This window comes from Vanessa cardui, chromosome 21 (genome assembly GCF_905220365.1).
Source record: "Vanessa cardui chromosome 21, ilVanCard2.1, whole genome shotgun sequence".
Lineage (NCBI taxonomy): Eukaryota > Metazoa > Arthropoda > Insecta > Lepidoptera > Nymphalidae > Vanessa > Vanessa cardui.
In genome coordinates, this window is record NC_061143.1 from 3,532,742 (window position 1) to 3,554,989 (window position 22,248).

Consider the following 22,248-nt stretch of genomic DNA (forward strand, 5'->3'; position numbering starts at 1 on the left):
ATCTCGGTATTTGTTAACTCACTGAAAACTTTTGTGGCCCTCACTTATGTGGAGGCCCCAGGGCAGTTGCCCCGGTTGCCCTTCCCTAAATCCGGCCCTGACACCAACTGGTTGGTAGGTATGGAGGTATGTAACGAGTGGATGCTGCAAGAGCAGACTAAGGATTTTATTCTTTTGTTGACTACTGATATCAATACCGTCAGCAATCAGTGCCTCAACATTCTTCCTAGTGTATAGTAACTAGCTCAATGCAAGTATGAGTAAAAGCATTCGGAAACAGAGTTGACGTTATGCAAAGTAGAAGGTCAGCCGTGAAAGTCTACAAAATCCCATGATGAAATGTTATTTATGAAAAAATCTGTGTTAAAATAATTTGATTATAATATCGTCAATAATATGGAAAGCCATAATTGGTGGCTGACACTATTATGTTGAATTAAAACAATCATTATTTTAAACTCATCTAACATAAATGTTTCTTGTAATATTTTTAACTTATAATAGTTTGTTTTAAATTATTTGTACATATATCTCATGTAATAGCGTTGAACTTCAAGAATAACTTAGTTATACTAAATCGCAATGCCATATAGTCCACTGTGGCACAGACTCCAAATTCCGATTCCCGCCTTTTTTGACAGTTACTCGCCGCGCAGTCAAGCGCGAGCACGTACCGCCGAGCGTGTGTTTAAAAACATCGCGTACATACATCGTGCGTCCTCTTTAGTGATGTTAGTTGACAAATTGATGCAAAGTGCAAACAATATAATTGTGGCCTGATATAGTGCACTGTGCCAGTGATAATTGAAATTTACTACCTCTTGTGTTCCACATACAACGCCGAGTACGATTAGATAAAATTCATATCGATCTATTTGTCACTATATTCTATTTAAATAACATTATTAACATATTTGTGTACTTAATAAAAATATTATGAAACGTTATTAAGCGACATTGAGAACATTTTTTTTTTAATATATATTTTTTTAATCTGTTTTTGATTAAGAAACTAGCGCAACGCAATTATACCTAGGTTTTTTTTAAAATATTATTAAAATTATTCTTGCTTAAATATTGAATTACTTATTTGTTATATTAGTATAAGATTATCATATTTGCGATAAGTATAAGAAAAGTTATCAATATGATAAACGGTGATTGCGTTATAATAGATATTTATTACTTTTTTTTAATAACATTTACATAATACGGCACTTGTTGTTTTTATAAGTCCTGTGTATACTATAAATTTTACCTAATTTTTTTGTTATCCGTCTGTTTTTGTGTTGCTTTTTACGTACCTTAACAATACCTAAAAAATAGATACCTAAATAGTAAAAAACGCGTACTATAAATATGTTTATGTGATACTTGACGTATTTCCAAGACTTCCAAAGTAAGACTTATATTCATATTTTAGAGATTAGGGTAAATGAACAGTTATATGTAAATGTAACCAATTATAACCGTACGATACTATATAGACCGTCTGAATATTTTAAATAATAAACAATATTATTTTTGATCTTGTAAAATTTAACAGGTTTTATTGAGGATGTTTTTTTAATTGTGGATATATGTCTAAATATAAAAACGCGTAGGTTTTAGCAACCTTTAGCTTGGCATGTACGCGGCATGCAATGTCTGGTGGGTGGAAGGTCGTAAGGAAGGATCGATTGTTCTTGAGCATGGACAATAAAGATGAAATCTATCAAAAATCCCACTTAAGAAATAAATTTAAAAACAAGTTCCTGAGTACTGTCCTTGATACCGCAGCTGATTCAAATGTTACTCACATTTAATGAACGCTCCAGTAAACGTAATATTTTTTTAAATTATTTATTTCATTTTATTGACCTTAGAATTCTTAGCTCAGAATAAAAACAAATTTAAAAAAAACATTAATTACCTGTTTTTGTTAGTCTCTTTACGCGGAAAAATCTTTTCTTAGTTTTTTTATTCTTAATTTTGAAGCAATTCGAGTCACGTTCTAAAATCGATTATATTTATTTTTATGACATCGTATATATTAAAAAAACACATTTATTGTATATATAATATTAATTTCACCGCAAGTATGAGTATTTTGACATATATTTATGTAGTCTTATTTAAATGATACAAAAACTGATAAACAAATAAAAATAATTTAACGTTCCATGTTTAAATATATGATGATATATCGCTTATTTATTAGGCTTTATAAATAAAGATTATAGGCTAATTTTCGTTGAAATAAAAATTTTGCTTGCATACATAACTATATACTAGAGACAGGTGTAGTTTAAATATGACAAACTTCTTCCAAGTAAGCTGCGCTGACTTAGCGGAATTCTAACGCACGTTGTTCACAGTTAACTTAAGTTGAGCGAGTCCACTCAGTTGTACTTATGATCTAATATATCTTTAGAATGTAAGTGACACAACTTAACAATATTATTTAAAGAACAAAAAATTCCCACGATATCGAATGATGAACGACGATCGAATGATGAGTATCGAACTACACTTTGAAAATTACTAGTGAAGTTTACTTATAACTTTTAAGCCCTTATCGACTATATCGAAGATTTATTGTAAATTCGGGATGATGGAACTGTATAATGTATACTATTTTATTACAGATAGATTCTGTGTTATGTATACACTAACATAGCAGGGGTAATACTATAAAATAATCTGTTTAAATTCAATACTTGAGTGTGAGTTTGGTAGCTTTTTGATAGTATAACTTATTGGATATTAGTTTATGGTAGTATTTTATTACAATCACTTGTTCTTTAGATATTCTACCATGAAACAGCAATACCTGTATTGTGTTCTGCATTGCAAGGTATAGTGTGTCAATGTAACTACAGGCACAAGGGACATAACACCTTAGCTCCCAAGGTTGGTGCAATGTTGGTGCTTTGGCGATGTAATAAATTATTAATATATATATATATATATATATATATATATATATATATATATATATATATCTTACAGCACTAATACCGGTAGGTGATGATGAGAGTTACCATCAGGTGGCCCGATTGACGCACTCTAAACGTACAAAAAAAAACTAATTTACATACAATGTAATCAAGGTCGATTATACAATAACAAATCGATCTGTTTATAATAATTATGTAAGAGAAATTAAAAACGAATTATTTGTTAATATTTAGAGACTGAGTATCAGTAACATTTTGTAAGTCTCTCTCGTAGACATGACTATTTCGACTTGGGGATTATGTTACCTCGCAACTCGACTGCAGGTTTGTGGATAATGGATACATAGGTACAACTAAGATTCGACACGTGCTGGTCTTCATTGCCAAGTATGAGAGATACCTATGAAAACAAAAATCGATCTTTGTCAGAATTCGAACCTCCTTCGATTAGGAATATTGTTTTATCAGCTGCCCTATCGTGTCATAAGCGCACTAACTAACACTTCTAGCTATTCGACTTAGAATACAAAAAAGTTCTTATAATAATTTCCCTTCTAAGAAGTATATGTACATAGTGTTGTGTATAATTCTATGTCCCGAACAGACTTCAATATATTTATGTGATCATCATTGTATATGTAGTTGGCATGTGACGAGTTCCATACAATATATCTGTACCTACTTTCTTGACTAATAAGGCATATGACGTGATTCGCTGTCTTGCTAGCTCTCTCCTCGTAGTTACTACAAAAAGCATAGTAATAAATATTTATTACACCTGTAAACGTACTTAGATATATTACTTAAACCTAAATAGCTTGTTATATTGTTCAGCAAACATTGCTGTTATAAATTCAGCTTACAATAATTATAATTAACGGAATTTTGATTCACTAATTTAAATTGAATCGAATTCAATAATTATGTTTATTAAAAGTAACAGCCTGTAAATTTCCCACTGCTGTGCTAAGGCCCCAATCAAGGAGAGGGTTTGGAACATATTCCACCACTCTTCCAATGCGGGTTGGTGGAATGCACATGTGACAGAATTTCGATGAAATTAGACACATGCAGGTTTCCTCACGATGTTTGTCTTCACCGTCGAGCACTGATGAATTATAAATACAAATTAAGCACATATATAATGTGATGCTTGCTTTGCCTGGGTTTGAACCCGAAATCATCGGTTAAGATGTGTGCACGTGTTCTAACCACTGGGCCAACTCAGTTTAATTATTTTTTGTTTAAGAATAGTTTATTTTATCATATAAACTTAAGAGTAACTAATAATACATGACATGACATGACAAAAAATAGACTGCACTTGTGGCGCTTGGTGGTAGGCCTCTGTGCAAGCTTGTCTGGTTAGATACCACTCACTCAACGTCAACACATGTTCCATCGCCAGGGAGCAATATGTTTGACGGGTGTGTTTCGGTTTGAAGGATAAATGACCCATTAACATTTCTGATCTCAAAATGGTTGGTGCATTGGTAATTAAATAATATTAAAAAAATATATAGAATAATGTCTATGGTCAGTGTAACGACTGTTTCTGTTATAAAAATTTTAACAAAAAGAAAAACCGACTTCAAACAAAACACTATTTTAAAACAAATGAATATGCACGAAAAAGTAATAAAAATAATTGCGTATTCAACATATTTTTTAGAGTCTTCCTAAGTTAAATGAAATGAAAAATATTAGACTACTTAAAAGTCGATTAACGATTATATCATGTAGTTATAATTATTGGTATATTTGGAGCCGGTGTCAGCCACGGTGCCCTTGCCCCAACAATCAAAAGAAAGAAGCGATACGAGCCCCTTGATTGATCCAGTATATTATTGTATAAAAGGTAATTTGTAAAAAACATATTTGTTAAAGTATTCTCGTATTGTTTTTTGATAGATATACTGTAGGGTTTTATTGGCTGACACCGACTCCAAATATAACAATAATTATAACTACATGATATAATCGTTAATCGACTTTTAAGTAGTCTAATATTTTTCATTTCATTTAACTTAGGAAGACTCTAAAAAATATGTTGAATACGCAATTATTTTTATTACTTTTTCGTGCATATTCATTTGTTTTAAAATAGTGTTTTGTTTGAAGTCGGTTTTTCTTTTTGTTAAAATTTTTATTTATTTTTTGATTTTAAGTGAAGCTGATGTTGTCTAACTATTTTTTTTTAATATGGATAGATTAAGCGTTCCGTTTAAATGAGTCAGTAACTACTTCGAGGACAATTTCAAAGGAAACTTGCGAATAAAGCAAAAATAGACTTTCGAAAATGCGGCTTTAATACGTCACGCGGCGTAAACTAAAGGATCGCTCGAAAGAGCTGTAATCGAACTAAGCAAAAAAACTTTGAAAAAGACCAACTATATTTCGTACATCATATGACATCACATCACATACACAAAATTTGATTAAAGATAGTAAGAAATTCTGCCCCATATCGCACCCTAACTGCGAGCCGTATAGGTATTCCATCACTACATAGTATAAAACAAAGTCGCTTTCTCTGTCCCTATATCTTTAAATCTACGCAACGGATTTTGATGCGGTTTTTTTTCAAAAGATAGTGTGATTCAAGGGGAAGATTTGTGTATATAATACATGAACAATATAGTAAAGAAACACTGATAATTTTAGAAGTTTGCGATGTGATGTCGTAAATAAACAAATTCTGTAGTATTTTTTGGTATCAGTATTGCACCCGTGCGAAGCCGGGGTGGGTAGCTAGTTGATTAAAATATTCGACTATGATAATTACATAAACATAACCACATTACGGAAGTTGACTAAATTTCCAAATAACCTATAAATAAAAGATTCGACTGAGTATCGCTAACGTGCTCCTCAGAATTGTTCCGTTCCCTTCAGTTCCGTTACTTTGTCATGGATCCTGTGCTCAGAACCTTACCAAACTTTCACCAAATTACCCTTGAAGTATATATTTTATAATAAAAAAAGAATTATCAAAATTCATTAACGTGATTTTCAGTTATTCACCTATTTGTCGCGCATATACATAACGCAAATTTAAGACTTTGTCGTTTTCACATGGATACCATCATCGGAAAAAAAAATAAAAAAAATGGGACCCCACGGGAAGCACTACCTTTCAAACAAAAAAAAATTTATCAAAATCGGTCCACCCAGTGAAAAGTTATGAGGTAACAAACATAAAAAAAAAAAACAAAAAAAAAAAAATACAGACGAATTGATAACCTCCTCCTTTTGGAAGTCGGTTGAAAAAAAGAGTATTTCCTCACATTGCGAGAATTATGTTAGAATAATATGGTTGTTTAATTTTTGTTAAATCACACTCCATTCGAGTAAAATATATCAAATAAAATTTGGCATGGGAAAAATTGTCATAGAGACAACAACACAACAATTACATACCTATAGCCTATAGGTACTATTTAATATACGCTACTTGAATTAAAAAAGAAGTTTGAATGAAATTACACTTATCAGATGTTTATTTAGGTAATATTATACATATCTTATTAATATTATATATGACTGTATATTTTATACTAAATAAATTCATACACAAGAGGCGTATACATAAGTAATATAACGTAAAGAATGTAGAGTTCGAAATTCAAAAAATTAAACAATTATGAAGTCAATTAAAGTCCAAATAATTAATATAAACTTTCATGTAATTGGAAAGTTCTATCATGTGTTGCTGTCGCACAGATCTAAAACAGGCACAAAATGTCAGTTAATCTTAGCCCCCCCTTCTCTTGCTCCCGCACCCTCATTACTGCACTCGTGAGTTCGGCGCATGCGCGACGCAGGGCTGTCAGGCGATTATTCGGTACACGTGACAATATTCAAACTCTTTCTAACAGAAGAGTTTGGTTATGTTGTATTTATAAATAAAACATTCTGAAGCATCCTTTGTTATATTTTTTTAAGACTGAGAAAAGGTTTTTTATTTTATGTAGAGTGTTTAACGTTCGCTTTAATAAAAAAACGTGACAAAACATTGATGTGACAACCCTAATTCTATTATCTGTGCGTATTTTGCAGCTAATTCGTCGAATTCGTTTTATTTATTGATCTTGCTAAATTGGTTGTTACTATAACAGCCAGTATATGAACAACTACAAAGGCAACTAAGAATTCGGTTCTCGTATTGTCGCACTACACTTCTCGACAACCGCTGAGAAGACATCATATATGTATCTGGCATGTAGCAATATTTCTTATGACACATATATTTTTTAACAATTGTTATCTTTTACAAAAAGCATATAAAAATGAGGTGCATCTGCCGATTTGAGGTTAAATCTCGCTCATATGCTAACTTAGAGTTTTACGTAAAAGTCAATTAGTATTTAAAATAATTAACCAACTGGGTTGTTCCTAACCAAACATTTCATATATATATATATAGTATTTTATCATTTTTAAACAAATATTAAATTTAAATATACATTTTGTGTGTAATTATTAAATGTCTCATTATTAATTATAAACTATACGGTAATCGAAAATTGATTACATAATATATAGATACGCTTATAAATAAATAAATAAACAAAATTGTCAAAACATTTCCCCTTAACGTTTTCCTTATTACAGACAGTTGCGCAAGCGCAGACAACTGTCCCTAATAGCTCTCAAGCGCATTGCGTCTTCACAATCATACAACACAGCGTTCAATTTAATAGGCGAACATATAGATCTGTTGCGTGAGATATTCATATTATAAGTTTTTGTTACATAATACAAAGCATAGTAGTAATCCTAGTCCTCAATATAATAATAATATTATAAATGCGAAAGTGAGTTTGTTTATTAGTTACGCTTCCAAGCCTAAACTACTAAATCCAAAAGAAGAGATAAAACAGCTTCCCTCATCGTGGTTTTTCGATAACATATCTATTAGTTTTTAATTGAAAAATATATTTGTCCTACTAATTGGGCTTATTCTGAGTGTAATGTAATGTAAAGGCAAGTAATACTAATACTATAAAAAACTTGTCAATTATTAATCGGATCCGCGTTTAAAAGGTTCCGTACCATTTCTTTTCCTATGGGAAACGAGTTTCAACTCAATAGCATACTAATTCTGTTAGTATACTTAGATAAACAATATGAAAAAGAACCTCTCTCTTTTTAAAAGTTGACTTAAATTACGTAAATACCGTTGATTCGTAGTAGAAGAACGAAATAACACTCATAACATAAAACTCTACTTAGCACCATTAACTGACAAATTGTATAATCATATTCCTCATTTTTGATATTGGAAATATGGAACGGTCCTTAAGCCTGTGTTAGTGACAGACAATAAAATTTATTTTTTTAATCAGGAATTAGGGGATTACCCTAATAACCAACATACTCGCCATATATTAATAATAAAATTAACATATGTTCTATGATAAATGTAGAGACATTCCAGGCAGATTGATAATGTCACGTTGAATCAGTAAAGCAAGTCAAGAATTTGTTAGTGTTTGTATGAGCTGGCGGTCTGTTTAACGTCAATCGTCTTTGGGAATGTTTCTGTTGAGGGATTTCCTATTGATATCATTTGGGGTTTTAAAAAGCACTAACTCTTGATGGCATTGATGGATGATCAATAGTTTTTAAGAGTAGATCGGCAGAGCACCCAAGAATTTAAAAGGAGGTGATTCCAATAGAAACCGTTCCCGGAGAACACAAACTGATAATAAAATGAAATCGCCGTTACTGATGAAACAGTCAATGATAATAGTTATGAAATTAGTTTCGATTTCTAATCAGTTCGTTATCTTATATGTTATATATAATTATATAGTCATAATATTTGATTTTAACCTTTAAAGTAACAGTTCGCAAATGTTGCTGCGTTTCTTCTTGTACTAAGCTCGCGAGCTTACTGAACTTAGCTAGTATTTATAATATTTAAGAATATAAAACGCCAAATTTTCGACACCGTAAATCAATAAATCCTCCTTAGGGCAAGGGATCCGTTTTTATGATAAAGTTCTAAATAATTAAATTCTGAGCATAGCAGTGGCGGATTTACAAATCTGCCACTGGAAAGCTAGTAGGCTATTCAAGTTTTGCCGCCCCTACTTTTTTTTGCAACATTTATGATTTGTGTTCTATCGTCTTCATTACATCATTTTTTTCCTTTATTAGTTTGATTATAAACTAGGTGATATTTCTGTCAGATACTAGATTATTAATCCAACCCGCTATATAGTGACGAGTATATGGAATACGGACGTAACGTGCATACATATAATTATAAGTTCTTTTTTATTTCTGTAAGATAATAACAAATTTGGGCTAAATTTGCCGCCCCTCAAAATCTGCCGCTCTAGACTCCAGTCTTACTTAGCCTATTAGTAAATCCGCCACTGGAGTATAGTATATCTTGATTTTGAATTGTGTTATGTAAAGTACTCAAACGAGCATATAAGAATAAAAATATCAGAACAGCTTGGAATGGTTGCAAGAACGTTAGCAGCATTTCCCCGTTTTATCGCAATTCCGGCACTCTCGGTGAAAAATGAACAATCCACCAAATTCTTACCCTGTAAATGTCACCAGTACCTATACACATTTTTTTACATAAATTAAGAAAAGAAATAATTATAGTACATTATTTATAAATTATGTACTACTAATATGCATAAAATGTATTCAATTGTAACGAAAACATTAGACCGACTTAAATACGGCACTTGGACTCGAGTTATTTGCTTAAGAATTTATCAATGGATGTATCTTATCAGATATTTCCCATTCAAGTATTCGCAATGCATTGGTATTGTTAAGGTTACAGAGGAATTGAATAAATTCTGGAATCTAGAACATATACTTTGAAACTATTTTACTTAATACAAACATACTAAGTATTTCATCTATTCAAGGATAGAATCCCTTTAACTTTTTTCCTTCACCTACCATTAACGCAAAAAGAAAAAAATGGTTTTGTGGTTCAATTTTCTTTCACGCGGGAATAGAGCAACTGTTTATCTTGTTTTTTTTTTACGTGTAAGTTTGCGAAGACACTAAGACAGTGAGCTCAGTCAGAAATATGTATGGAAGCGAAGCTGTTAGTACATACTTGTACTTAATATTACAGTCTATCTTTTATTATAGGTCTCTAACGGTATGGATTATTATAGTCAGATCAAGATCGGAATTTATAAGGCCTACTGGTCATATCATAAGCTGGTATAATATAAAATAATATTAATAAATCTATTTTATTAGTTATATATATCATACGTAAACATCAAACGTTATCGTAAATTTTGATATTATTTAAAAAGAAGATTAATCATATTTATATCGTTTTTATATAAATTAAACATTCGCTTAATATTATAGTTCCTTAGGCTAATTTAAAAAAAAAAATTAAAAAAAGTTTTATTTTATTCAAATCTACTTGTGAATAACAGGAATAGAAAATATAAGAGGAATCGCTTCGAACATATACCATGCAAATAGACGCAAGTAATTTCGTAGGAGCAAGGAGTAGCTTCGGGTTCGAGGATTCAGTCTCAAGGTGAACCACGCTTAAAATAGCCGGATAGCAGATAAAATAGCACAAATAAAGCAAAGGGCCACATTTTATTAAACACGCCGCCATGCGCCATCGGCGAAAGTGCCTATATTTTTGCGAGAGCGCCAGGGAGTAGGGACACGCGACATAGCGTGCTTTAAATAGTCAAATAATATTTTAAATGTCACTATGTATAAAATGTTTTAAAGTATTATTAATAAACATAATTATTTAAATATATCTGTTACATTACCTAGATGTAATATGTAAAATAAAAATACATTTTTGGTAGTCTTTCTCTCAAAAGCGATAAATTTAACTTTCTTTTTCAAAAAAATTTAAACTAGATAAAAAAATGTTTAAAACGTCCTACTACAAGGCTAACTTAAATGTTTACATTAATGGTGCTATATTTTCATTTATTTTTTAAATAATACATGAAATTTTATATTTTATAATGCTGCATTATTTTGAATTGAATAGATGGTGAAATGTGAATTCTAATTTGTGTAGTGACATCTAGTGAGAGACCAGTATGAATGACAAATTGTGCCGTGAAAGATAAAAGTGATGTGTATATTGTAATGTTCAACACCACCACGAGATGGCACTACCGTCACCGCTTCGCCAGCGCCAGCTTACATGGATTGTGGAAATCGGCGATGTGCCTCCGTATCGCACTGGCCCGTATGAAATACACTTAAATCATAGCAAATGTAAGTATTATAACGATATTTTTGTATAAAAATCTCGTGAATTAGCTGATTAAGTAAATATTATTCGTATATATACCTAAAATTGGAGATAAAATATTGATTATATAGTATAAACATTGACTTGTATATGGCTATATAAAAGAAAACTAGAATAATAAGGAAGTAAAGTTATCATTTGTAGTTAAAGTGAGTTTTAATGTATTCTACTGATAATAGTATTTAGTAATGTAGCAATTTGTGTTCAGCGATTCTACAATAGGGTTTGGAATCGCAGGTAGCTCACTTATTGCTGTTATAATGTAGCATGTCACATTAATAAGATGGATATTATAGATAACAATGCAAAAACAGCCATAAAAACTAGGTTCCTACTCAGTACCAATGTTGAAAATTTAGTTGCAGTGGAACATCTTATTTCTATACATTTTCTACCTTGTATTGTAATTCATATATACCTAATGGCTTGTAGTTTTTACGACTTCAGCGTTAAGAGTAATTTTAAATTTTGCGCCACTGATTAATAGCTACGCTCTATTGATTCTGTGATTTCATGAAGTTACAGTATGTTATCTGTGGTAAGCCGCACGTCGTGCGCGCCGCTGCCTTCATGTCATCTTGTTAGTTGTTTGAAGTTGTTTGTAGTTTGGTTTCGCTACTGTCCGTGATAATGGTTTTAATTTTTTTAATCACTTTTTTAACATAACTTGTGCCTGAAAGTTAAAAAAGTTTTTCAAAGTTTAATACTGGTGGTGTTACATCTGTTAAATATTGTTTATAAAAAGTTTTGTGATATTTGAAAAGTTCTGACAAAGTTTTCTAGTTGGGAGTGGCGGTGTGTGTGTGTTGTCATGTCTAAGAAAGTTGGTATCATCACAGAAACTTGATTGAAAACAGATCATCCGTGTGAGATAATCTTGTGGGAAAATGGAGCCCAGTTGTGTAGGTACGTATCGGACGGGGGCGGGCGCTCTGAGACTTCTGAGGCGCCAGTCTTGTCTGTACAATCGTAATACTTAAGTAAGACCTTGAGTGAATTGTTTGATTCCAATTATGATGCAATTTATCGCGCCTCAAAAGTTACGTAGTTCGAAATATTTTTCTCGTTCAGTTTTAGGTAATTTTGAGGTGACGTTATCTTATCTAGCTGAGTACACCGACTTGATAAAGTCAAATATACTTTTCTCCCATACTTTTACAGGCGACGGATTATCGAAAACCGCGATTATACAGCTTTCATGATACTAAATCCTGCTAGTAGGTCATAGTTAAAATTATTTATATGAGTTATACCTAAATACTAAAAAAAAAACTTTCAATTAAAAACTTAAAACAAAAAAATTATCAACAAAATTACTAGATATAAAGGACACTAAGTAAAAATATTATGTAAAAAAAAAATTAAAAACTTTGGCATCTATTCTATGTAAGAACAAATTAAATTGGTTCAGAATTAATACTACCTAACTAGAAAGTTAGTATTAAGTCAAAGTCATCAATAAGCAATATATTTAAATATCTTGAATTTTTATACTACTAAATAACTTAAACATATATTTGCAAAGTTTTGCATTTAATATTTATTTTCATTAACTTGAAGATCTACTTTACTCAGATTTTGATACTTTTTATAACTTTGAATAATAAATACATATATAGGTAAGTAATTATGCCAAACATTTTTGTTGACCGAGTTTTGAATTTCTTAGGTATTCCATATATAAGTTACACTAAGTGGAATTAAACAGAACTCTTACAGAGCAATACTAAAAATTATGAAAAAAATACTCAGTCTAATTCAATATGTTTTGAAACTTAAGGTCGCAATCAACAAACAAAATCAATATAAATTCTATTCAAGTATGCTTTTACAATCAATTCTGGATCGTCATTTAACTAACTATTAAGTGAACCGACCATCGGTTCCAAATTCAAATTCAATTTATAATTCAATTTTAAGGTAAATAGTTATGAAATAATATATTACGATATTTAAATTCACTAAGAAAATAACTATCTATCTTGACTTCATATTAATTATTGCTTATCTTATTTCTTACTTATTATCTGTGTAAATTGTAAATACACTAAGAATTAAACCAAACTATTAAACAAATTAAACAATCCCGTCACACTTGTGACACTTCTCTATGCTCATGTTATTTATTGAGATCATCGAAATTAAATTAAAATATTCTATATTCAGGAAGTAGGCTTATTAGACCACTTTTTATCATGTTATAGTACTGAATTAAATAAGCTACCATGGGTTTGGAAAGTAGATTACCGAGAATAACCGGCCAGATACTGCCTAGTTACTATTATCCACCATTTTAATTTTCTCATATATAATAAATAATACTCTTGTGTAATATGCCTCATATTTTTTAACATGTTTCATTGAATTGTAAATTATTTATAGTGATGAAAAAGCAGAATTTTCACAAACATTATTTCCTCTGAGAAATATGTGAAACGAGCATTTTCTGTCATGTTTCTTTTGGAAATGATTTGTTTCAATTTCTAAAATTAATACGTCAATATCTACCTTAGCTTTATTTTTAATGTAGCTCTGTAAATGTTAGTTTGGAAGCTTATAAAACCCTACTTTAATTTTGTAAAGGCTTTATCTATATACGAACTATAGTTTTTAACAACAAATTTATTAACTAATCGTTGCTCTTGGTTTTATCACCTGTGTTAAAAGTCAGTGCTCTGCCCCTATGAGTCATAATTTAATTATACGTAGTTAACAACTGTTCCAAACCAATAAGCTATCAAAACAAAAATACAAATTGAATTGGATCAATAGGTCTTGATATTAACACATTCAAAAGATTAATTTCTTCAGTTTCAACACATACACAAATACAAAGCACAGGTGTAAAATGAAATGAAAAGTCAAGCTGAAAGTGAAACAAGGATATCTAGCCTCTTGTTACATAACATAATTCTAAACAAGGTGGTTATTTTATTACACTACACACCGAGCTAACATGATCTGCTGAAAGGCGAGAAGTCTAAGATTTCGCATTGCTTTCTTCAACACAATTGGGGCATGACATACACATTGCTGTTTGTATTTTATGCACTTGTAAATTCATAAATATCAAAATTAACTAATCCAACTGCATTTAGGTTTTCTCATTTGAACAAACAATTAGTAATACGATATTCAATTGCAAGTAAAAAAAATCGCGTTATGATTACTAGTCTAATATTGTCTTTATATTTTATTAATAAAAAAGTAAAGTAACAGCCTGTAAATTTCCCACTGCTGGGATAAGGCCTCCTCTTGGAGAGGGTTTGGAACATATTCCACCATGCTGTTCCAATTGGTGGAATGTACATGTGGCAGAATTTCGTTCAAATTAGACACATGCAGATTTCCTCACGATGTTTTCCTTCACCGCCGAGCACGAGATGAATTATAAACACAAATTAAGCACATATATTGTGGTGCTTGCCTGGGCTTGAACTCGCAATCATCGGTTAACACAGGGCTATCTCAGCTCATTTTATTAATTAATTTTATTAATATCCTTTATCAAGGAAGACCTAATGCAAATAGTTGACTGATTTCAGATCTATAGTAGTTAAAATAAAATTCGTAATTATTATATTGCTTGATTAAGGTTTATCTGACTTGACGACCCAGATCCGTGTCACCGGCTATTCTACTATACCTACGGAATATTTCGTCACTGCTGAAAAATTTACAATTACATTTGTATTCTTTTTGCTCCGACAATGAGTTAAAATATAGAACAATTTTGAGTGTTATAAAAAATAAAACAATGGAATATAAAAAAAAAAAAAAAACATCTTAAAGGAACTAAATTGTGACGATAATAATAGGTATCTTATTCATTTGTAACTAGCGAGCATGCGTTACAATAACTCTAATCTTGTGTAATTATTTAGTAATACGCGTATCAAAAGAAACTGCATAATTTAATCGTAATCATTAGAACGGTTTACGAATATATTCCAGACCAAGACACATTTTTATATGAATATAGTAAACAAAACATATTAAATGTTTTGTTTGCGTATATGTCGATGGGCAATAAATGTTAGAGCAACTGCATGAACGGTATATGCATTTCAATCCAGGGAATGGTATGAAGTATTCTTCATGAAAATAATACAATACATAAAGTATTGAATGGCAATTTTGATGTACGGAAACCAATTCATCTTAATCATCGTTCAAAATCCATTTTTATATAGAAGAAAAACAATAGAGGTGCTAATTATTGTAACCTTCGTTATCGAATACGAATATTACAAATGCATACATTTGTCACTCGAATTGATTTTGTGTTAATATTTTTTTGTCTCGTAAAACAATACATAATTCCATTCCCCAGATAAGCGCTTAGACCTATGACTTCTTGTTTCTGTGCGCGTCTGACAATTGACGAGGGTGATGTCATGACACTAATTCTTTCCAACAATTCATAGGCTCGTTGACGAGTTTTATACTCTAGCGTCAATTAGAATTAATAAACGTTCGTAATTTCTACTTATACTTTCGTGGCCTTTTTTTCGTTTCAAAATATATAAGCAAAGGAAAGCTAAGAAGTAGCCTCAAAAAACTATAAGGCTCTTACAAGATTATAATTATACTACGAGATCCTGGGTTCACCCCAAATTGGGCTCGTATAGCTTCGAATGTTTACGTTTCTTATCCCATCGAGGTTTGGGATAAGACCTGCTCTTGCATTCACATTGTGCTCTATAATATATCCCATGCAATAGAATAATGTCCGCTAAAGCCGTAACGGAAGTCAGTCACGTAGATGTCATCAGCTTCACAATTGACGTGACTATATTGCATTTTAGAATTATGAATTTTGTTGAAAACTTTTGTATAGCACAAAATGGTAAATTAGGTACTGCAAAGATTAAGTTAGACACAACTTAGATGTTGTATCGGCAAATTCAACCGATAACTGCCGATTTATACAACCAATAGAAATAGCTCCCTATCGCGCCATTTGACGCTATTCGACTGAAGATTCTCGCGTCAGTTCAATCCAAGAAAACAAGTGCATGTATATCGACGTGTCAAATTGACGAATATTATAGGTCATATGCTATTACAAGTTATTACGTTTGTGTAAAGATCATATTCACATAAGAAGCAAATATTAATTATTTGGGATAATTAATTTCGATGTGATCGGTTTTACGAATTTTGTCGATGCTACATCTAAGTTGTGTCGTACTATACGAGATGGCGAATCAAAGCGTCTGTTGCCATGGTTACTAAGTTTATCACTTGTAAAGTGGAAACGCATGAGAGACTTTTCAGAAGGCGTATTAGTGTGCTGTGTGGTTATTGAGATCAATCTTTCAATAACACGCAGCTTCGCTTGTATAGTGTTTTAGTTTGTAATTCGTGTGTGTGTAATGTTATTTCTGTTTTTATTAATTTCTTTGTAGTTTAGAGCACGGAAGTTATTTCTCTCGATTTTTGGATGCACAACAATATAAAAAACATACAAAATAATTATATATACAATATATAGATATCTAAAAGAGAAATATAAAATAATATACATATATCCAATGGACTATTTACATATGTAGGTATACTAAAATTATATACATTTATTATCACAGACACATAATTTAATAAATTACATAAAATGGTTTTATTCGCGAGAACAATGACACAACGTGGGAAATAAAATAACTCGTCGATGGCAGCTAAATTCATCTCGAAAAATATAAAACAAGAATTACTGTGTCCTATAGGATGTATTTTATGTTTAACTAGTTTGAGCACGTTTTTAATTAAACAAACAAAAAGTTGTTGTAGCTAAACTTACTCCTATATTGCATCAGCTATCTGGTACTTAAAGTCCCGTCAAAATTGGTCCACTCGTTCCTGAGATTAGCTGCAACAAATAGACAAACGGACAGATAAAAATTGTTATTTTAGTTCCAAACATACATATGCAATTTTATTAAGGGGACTACAGGAGCTAATTGCCCTTGAGAATCACGCGCACACACTTACACTAACGACAAAAACGGCATGTCCCCCCGCGCACTAAGCTTAGCGAGGCGGCGAGGTTACGCCTGAATATTCCAACAGATGGCGCCGAACCGCCGCGCGCCGCGCCGAGCGAAAGCGAAGCGAAGTCAATTCTATCAATTCTATCAATCATAGATTTCATAAAAATAGACAGGACAACAGAATTATTTTAATTTCTTTGTGTCATTTAAAAAATTATGATAAAATTAAACTGAATTAATTAAACTTAAATTATAATTATTTTATGTACAAAAAATAGTTAAGTTAAACATTTTTTTCTTTAATTTTTACTGTATCAATTCAATTAGTTGTAATACTAAATATTAAATCGTACCTATTTTTAAATTTTGTAAGTTTGTTAAGCGATTTATTAAATAAAATTGGAACTGTTCGTAATTTGTACATTGACAAAAAGCGTAGAGTTTGTCCGTTTTACTAATATCGGTACACAAAGAAAAATAATTAATTTAAAAAAGTCAGCATCAAAAAGTTACTATAAAAATAATATCGTCAAGTCGGTTTAGTAGAATTATTGGTTGACTCGGTCAATCACAGTGGGTTTAGTCATAAATCTCATAAAAATAGTTTGGATATTAGAATTATTTGTATTGTTTTTGACTGATATTTGAAATAAAACTGATTCAATTAAATTCAAATATTTTTATTTATTTTTGGTTTAACAAAAAAACAAATAAATTTCGTTTCAATTTTTTTATTAAAATATTTTTTTTAATTATTCGTTCGTCGTCGTTCGTTATTAAAATATCTTGGATACTTGCAATCAATATTTCACCCACTTTCACTGAAGCTACGAGCTAAAATTTTTCAATTGATACTATTTCCAATCTTTAAAAAATATTGAATTACGTATATGACACTTCTAAATATTTTAGTTCTTTGGTTCACAACAATTACATATTTCAAGATGGCCCAGTGGGTAGAACGCGCGCATCTTATTGCGGGTTCAAACCCAGGCAAGCACCACTAAATATTCATGTGATGTGCTAATTTGTATTTATTTATTTTTTTTATTATTAAATTTCATCCATACATAACTATATTTCCTATTATAAACAAAATTGATAAAATTAAACTCTAACGTAATAGAAATAGCTTCCGTGTTATTTTTTTTCGATTTTCTTAATTCTGAAAAAATAAATGCATAGTTGTTAGGAATTAAATTTTATTAATTATAAAATATATATATATTTTTAAATATAGTCCTTTAAAAATAATAAAATTTTAGTTCAGAGTGCGGGGGATCGATTCTTCATTTCACATTCTTCTTGGACTTGCTTGCATTGACCAAATACTCCATGGTGACTGTAAGAAATTTGTCGAAAAATATGATTCTATGCGAACTAATTGCATTGTTTTTAATAAATTTTTCCAATAATCATTATTTATAAATTTACTAATTAAATACTCTTACCTTTTCATATTATCTTTCATATGTTCGGCTTTTTAATTTATATGAACGTTTTTTAGTTTTCTTCACAGATTGTACTTTATTTCCCATGTTTACAAAATTAAACTTTATAAAAAATAACTTAACAAAAAAATAAATGGCTAACTACAACTAGACTATTTTAACTTAATATATTTATTTACATAAAAGAATAATATTCGACAATTAATTTACAATTAAAATTATACAAAAATAAAATCTACGAGATTTTATTCGCAACGATGCGGTGAAAAGAGCGACACGTCTATATAGCAACAGGCCTCGGCCGGCAGTGTCTGTACGAGGCGCTCACGCACACATGCTTACGCATTTTGGTCGAAAATAAGAAAATCTGATTTAAAAAAAATCTGTTGATTTTACTAAATAATTAAGATAATAAATTTTTAGTATATTGTTTGTAGAATAATCTGACAAAAGACCAAAATTATTGAAGGTATATAAGTGTAGTTAAAAAACAAAAAAAGACTTTTTTAGAGGTAACTTTGCGATTTTTTTCTATCGTACCAAATTAATTACATCATGTTTTCAACACAATTAATAACTAGCATCTATCCTGAAGATTAACATATATTTTTTTCATTTGGTTTATTGCATTGGATTATATACTTTTTGGCATTTTAAAACTTGCATTTAGCTCATGTAGTCCCCTTAAACATATGCTGTTTTATTCAATTAAGGTTTCCAAAGGGTGTAAGATGGGTCTCAGTCTGGGTACTTTTATTAAAAACCGAGCTTATTCGAGTTTTGGTCAACGAATACTAAATTGAGATCGATTTGTACCGTTTTAACACGCTTTCAATGAAATTGCAATACAATTAAATTAAATTGCCAATTTTAGGCATTGATGATTCATTTTATATATTTAATTCGTTATCAATTTAGGTTGATCAACAGATGTTGGTTAACAAAAAAAGATACGTGTGAACCCGCTTTTGAGTACATGCGGTGCATTTATAAAACAAAATGCGTTTTCGAAATAGACGCGACTACGACGTTTATAGCAGGAAATTTGATGTTATGACAGGCGGCGTAACTGATGTTTGAGTACCGTTAACATGAACAGTTTCTTACTTGAAGTCTTTAATTATTAAGAATTTCGTAATTAATATCAAGACATGTTGAAAGATAAAATTGTACAAATCCTCGTTTTTATTACCCACTTAATTTTAAATAATATTTAATAATAGTATTAATAAATAAATGTATTTCAAGATTATGAAGCTGCGTAGGATACAGATTGCAGAATACTTCTTGCCTCACATGTTTTACTACTAGCTTCCGCCCGCAGTCGCCCGCGTCTAAAGGGGGAAAAGGGGAGGCAGGTGTTAGGTTCTTTTTTATGTTATAGGGGGCAAATGTTAGGTAGCCTAAGTGTTCGGGATGTAAGCTTTCAATTACAACTTTTATATAAATCCGTCCAGACTTTTTGGTTATTGTTTAACAGACATAAACTTTCATATTTATATTATTTGTAGGATTTTGTTTTCTGTAACATGTGTCCTTTCTACTTAACTATAAATGTTTACCTGTAATGCTTTTTGTCACATGCTCCGCATTGGAATAAGAAATCAGTAACGTTTTAATTTCGGTTGTTAAATAAGAAAAATATAAATTATTATGTAACAGAGTATTTCAAATTCAAAAGTAACTCTTGTCTGTTTGTCTATTTATTACTTTTACCCAGTCAAACCACTGAACCGAATTTGATGATAATTGATATGAAGCGAGCGTGAACTGAAATGAAGGATAACTCTTTATGCGTAATACCTGATGACCAAATCCTGAGCCGCGACCTATAACTAGTAAAAGATAAATGAGCGAGCCTTACCGTAATCGCATGAGCTGTGTAACATCTGACATCTGAAATTTGTAATAAGCAACATAAACATTACATCCTCCCTATTACGCATACGATCGCCGACGAAACTGCTATCGGAATCTAAAAAGGTAATGTATAAACTTTTTTAAATGTAAAGAGTTAACTGAAGTAAAATGAAAATAGCCATTTTTAAGAAGCAATATTTATACCTACTATTATATCTTAGACTATACCCTTGCAAGATCAAAATACACTGTATACTATATTTAAGTAACCGTTTAAAGTTCCGTATTTATATTTTAAAACATCAAGAACAATATGTAAAAAAAGTCTTGCTAGTACACGCTCATTGCTTACTAAATACACTAAGGAATAAATAAACGATCCAATGTTTCTCTGTAATAGAAAAATGTTTCAGTATTCACAACATCGCCTTAGAGTGCGTTCACATTAGTTCCGACAGATTTATTTATCGTACCGGCTTTGTCAAGTGTAATGACACTATTGATATTAGAACATTCTGCCATGATTTGGTACACCAGTCTAGATCGAAGACAATGTTAATATCTATACTTAATATTTAAGCATTATTGATTATCTGAAATTCACAACTAATTCGGATACATTGACAAGCACCAACAATTTTTTTTTTAAATTATTGTATTAATTTACGATAACTTAATTACTAAACTTAAACGTGATAACCCAGTGGTTAGAACGAATCTTAACCGATGATTGCGGGTTCAAACCCAGGCAAGTGCCATTGATTCATGTGTGTTTATTTAACTTGTGTTTATAATTCATCTCGTGCTCTGCGATGAAGGAAAAACATCTTGAGGAAACCTGCATGTGTCTAATTTCATAGAAATTCTGTCAAATGTGTATTACACCAACCCGCATTGGAGCAGCGTGGTGGAATATGTTACAAAACTTAAAAAGGAAGAGGAGGTCTAAGCCCAGCTGTGGGAAATTTACAGGCTGTTGTTGTTGTTATTTAATTAAAAGGCTCTTTAAGATAAAATTCATAAATAGATATTGGTTATATTACTATTATTTGAATATCAAGAGCGAAAGTCACCGATAAAAATGGCGGTTTGATCTAATGTGAACGAGCTCTAACTCTTCCGACGATGAGCGTAACTGTTCCCCGATGTTTGACACGTGCTTCCGCATCGACACGTAACCATGACGTTATACACACGAACCTTTTTTTTAATTGACATGAAGATAAAGGTCTTAATGTGACGTTATTTATGTTTAAGATGTAAATTAAAACTCTTTAGTCATTTACTTATTATTGACAGATTAAGTTGGGCTATGAAAAAAAGGAAATTTTACTTGGGTTATTAAGATTAAGATGCACTTACTCGTATTTATTAATTAACTTTGTGGACGTTTAGGGTATAGTGATATTACTTGTATAGGCTTAAGTAAATCAACTATTTAAACATTCAAATACCTACTTTTATTGCCGACTTTATATCGTCTTTTGCAAATTTTATATAAATTTATTTATATTCAGATGAATATATTTAATATTCATTATTAATTCCTTTTGAGCACATTACGGAAAAATATTAGTGTTCTCGTACACTTTTCGGTGTGAGCTAAAAGTTTACTGTATATACATTTTTTTTTCTCTCACTAGGCAATGCACTTATTGGGATAAAAATTTTTAATTACCTAAACGATATATTCTTATCACAATGCAATATCGTAA

General features: G+C 30.9%; 1 protein-coding gene across 1 annotated transcript in view; it reads left to right on the plus strand.

The window, feature by feature from the left end:
• Positions 1 to 657: 657 nt before the first annotated feature.
• LOC124538865 (dystrophin, isoforms A/C/F/G/H) overlaps positions 658 to 22,248 on the plus strand; it is a 626,595-nt gene continuing 605,004 nt past the window's right edge. The window contains exons 1-2 of the mRNA XM_047116101.1: positions 658 to 844; positions 10,963 to 11,195. Coding sequence (XP_046972057.1) covers positions 11,084 to 11,195 — 112 coding nt within the window. The 5' untranslated portion in view covers positions 658 to 844; positions 10,963 to 11,083. The remainder of the gene's footprint in view (positions 845 to 10,962; positions 11,196 to 22,248) is intronic.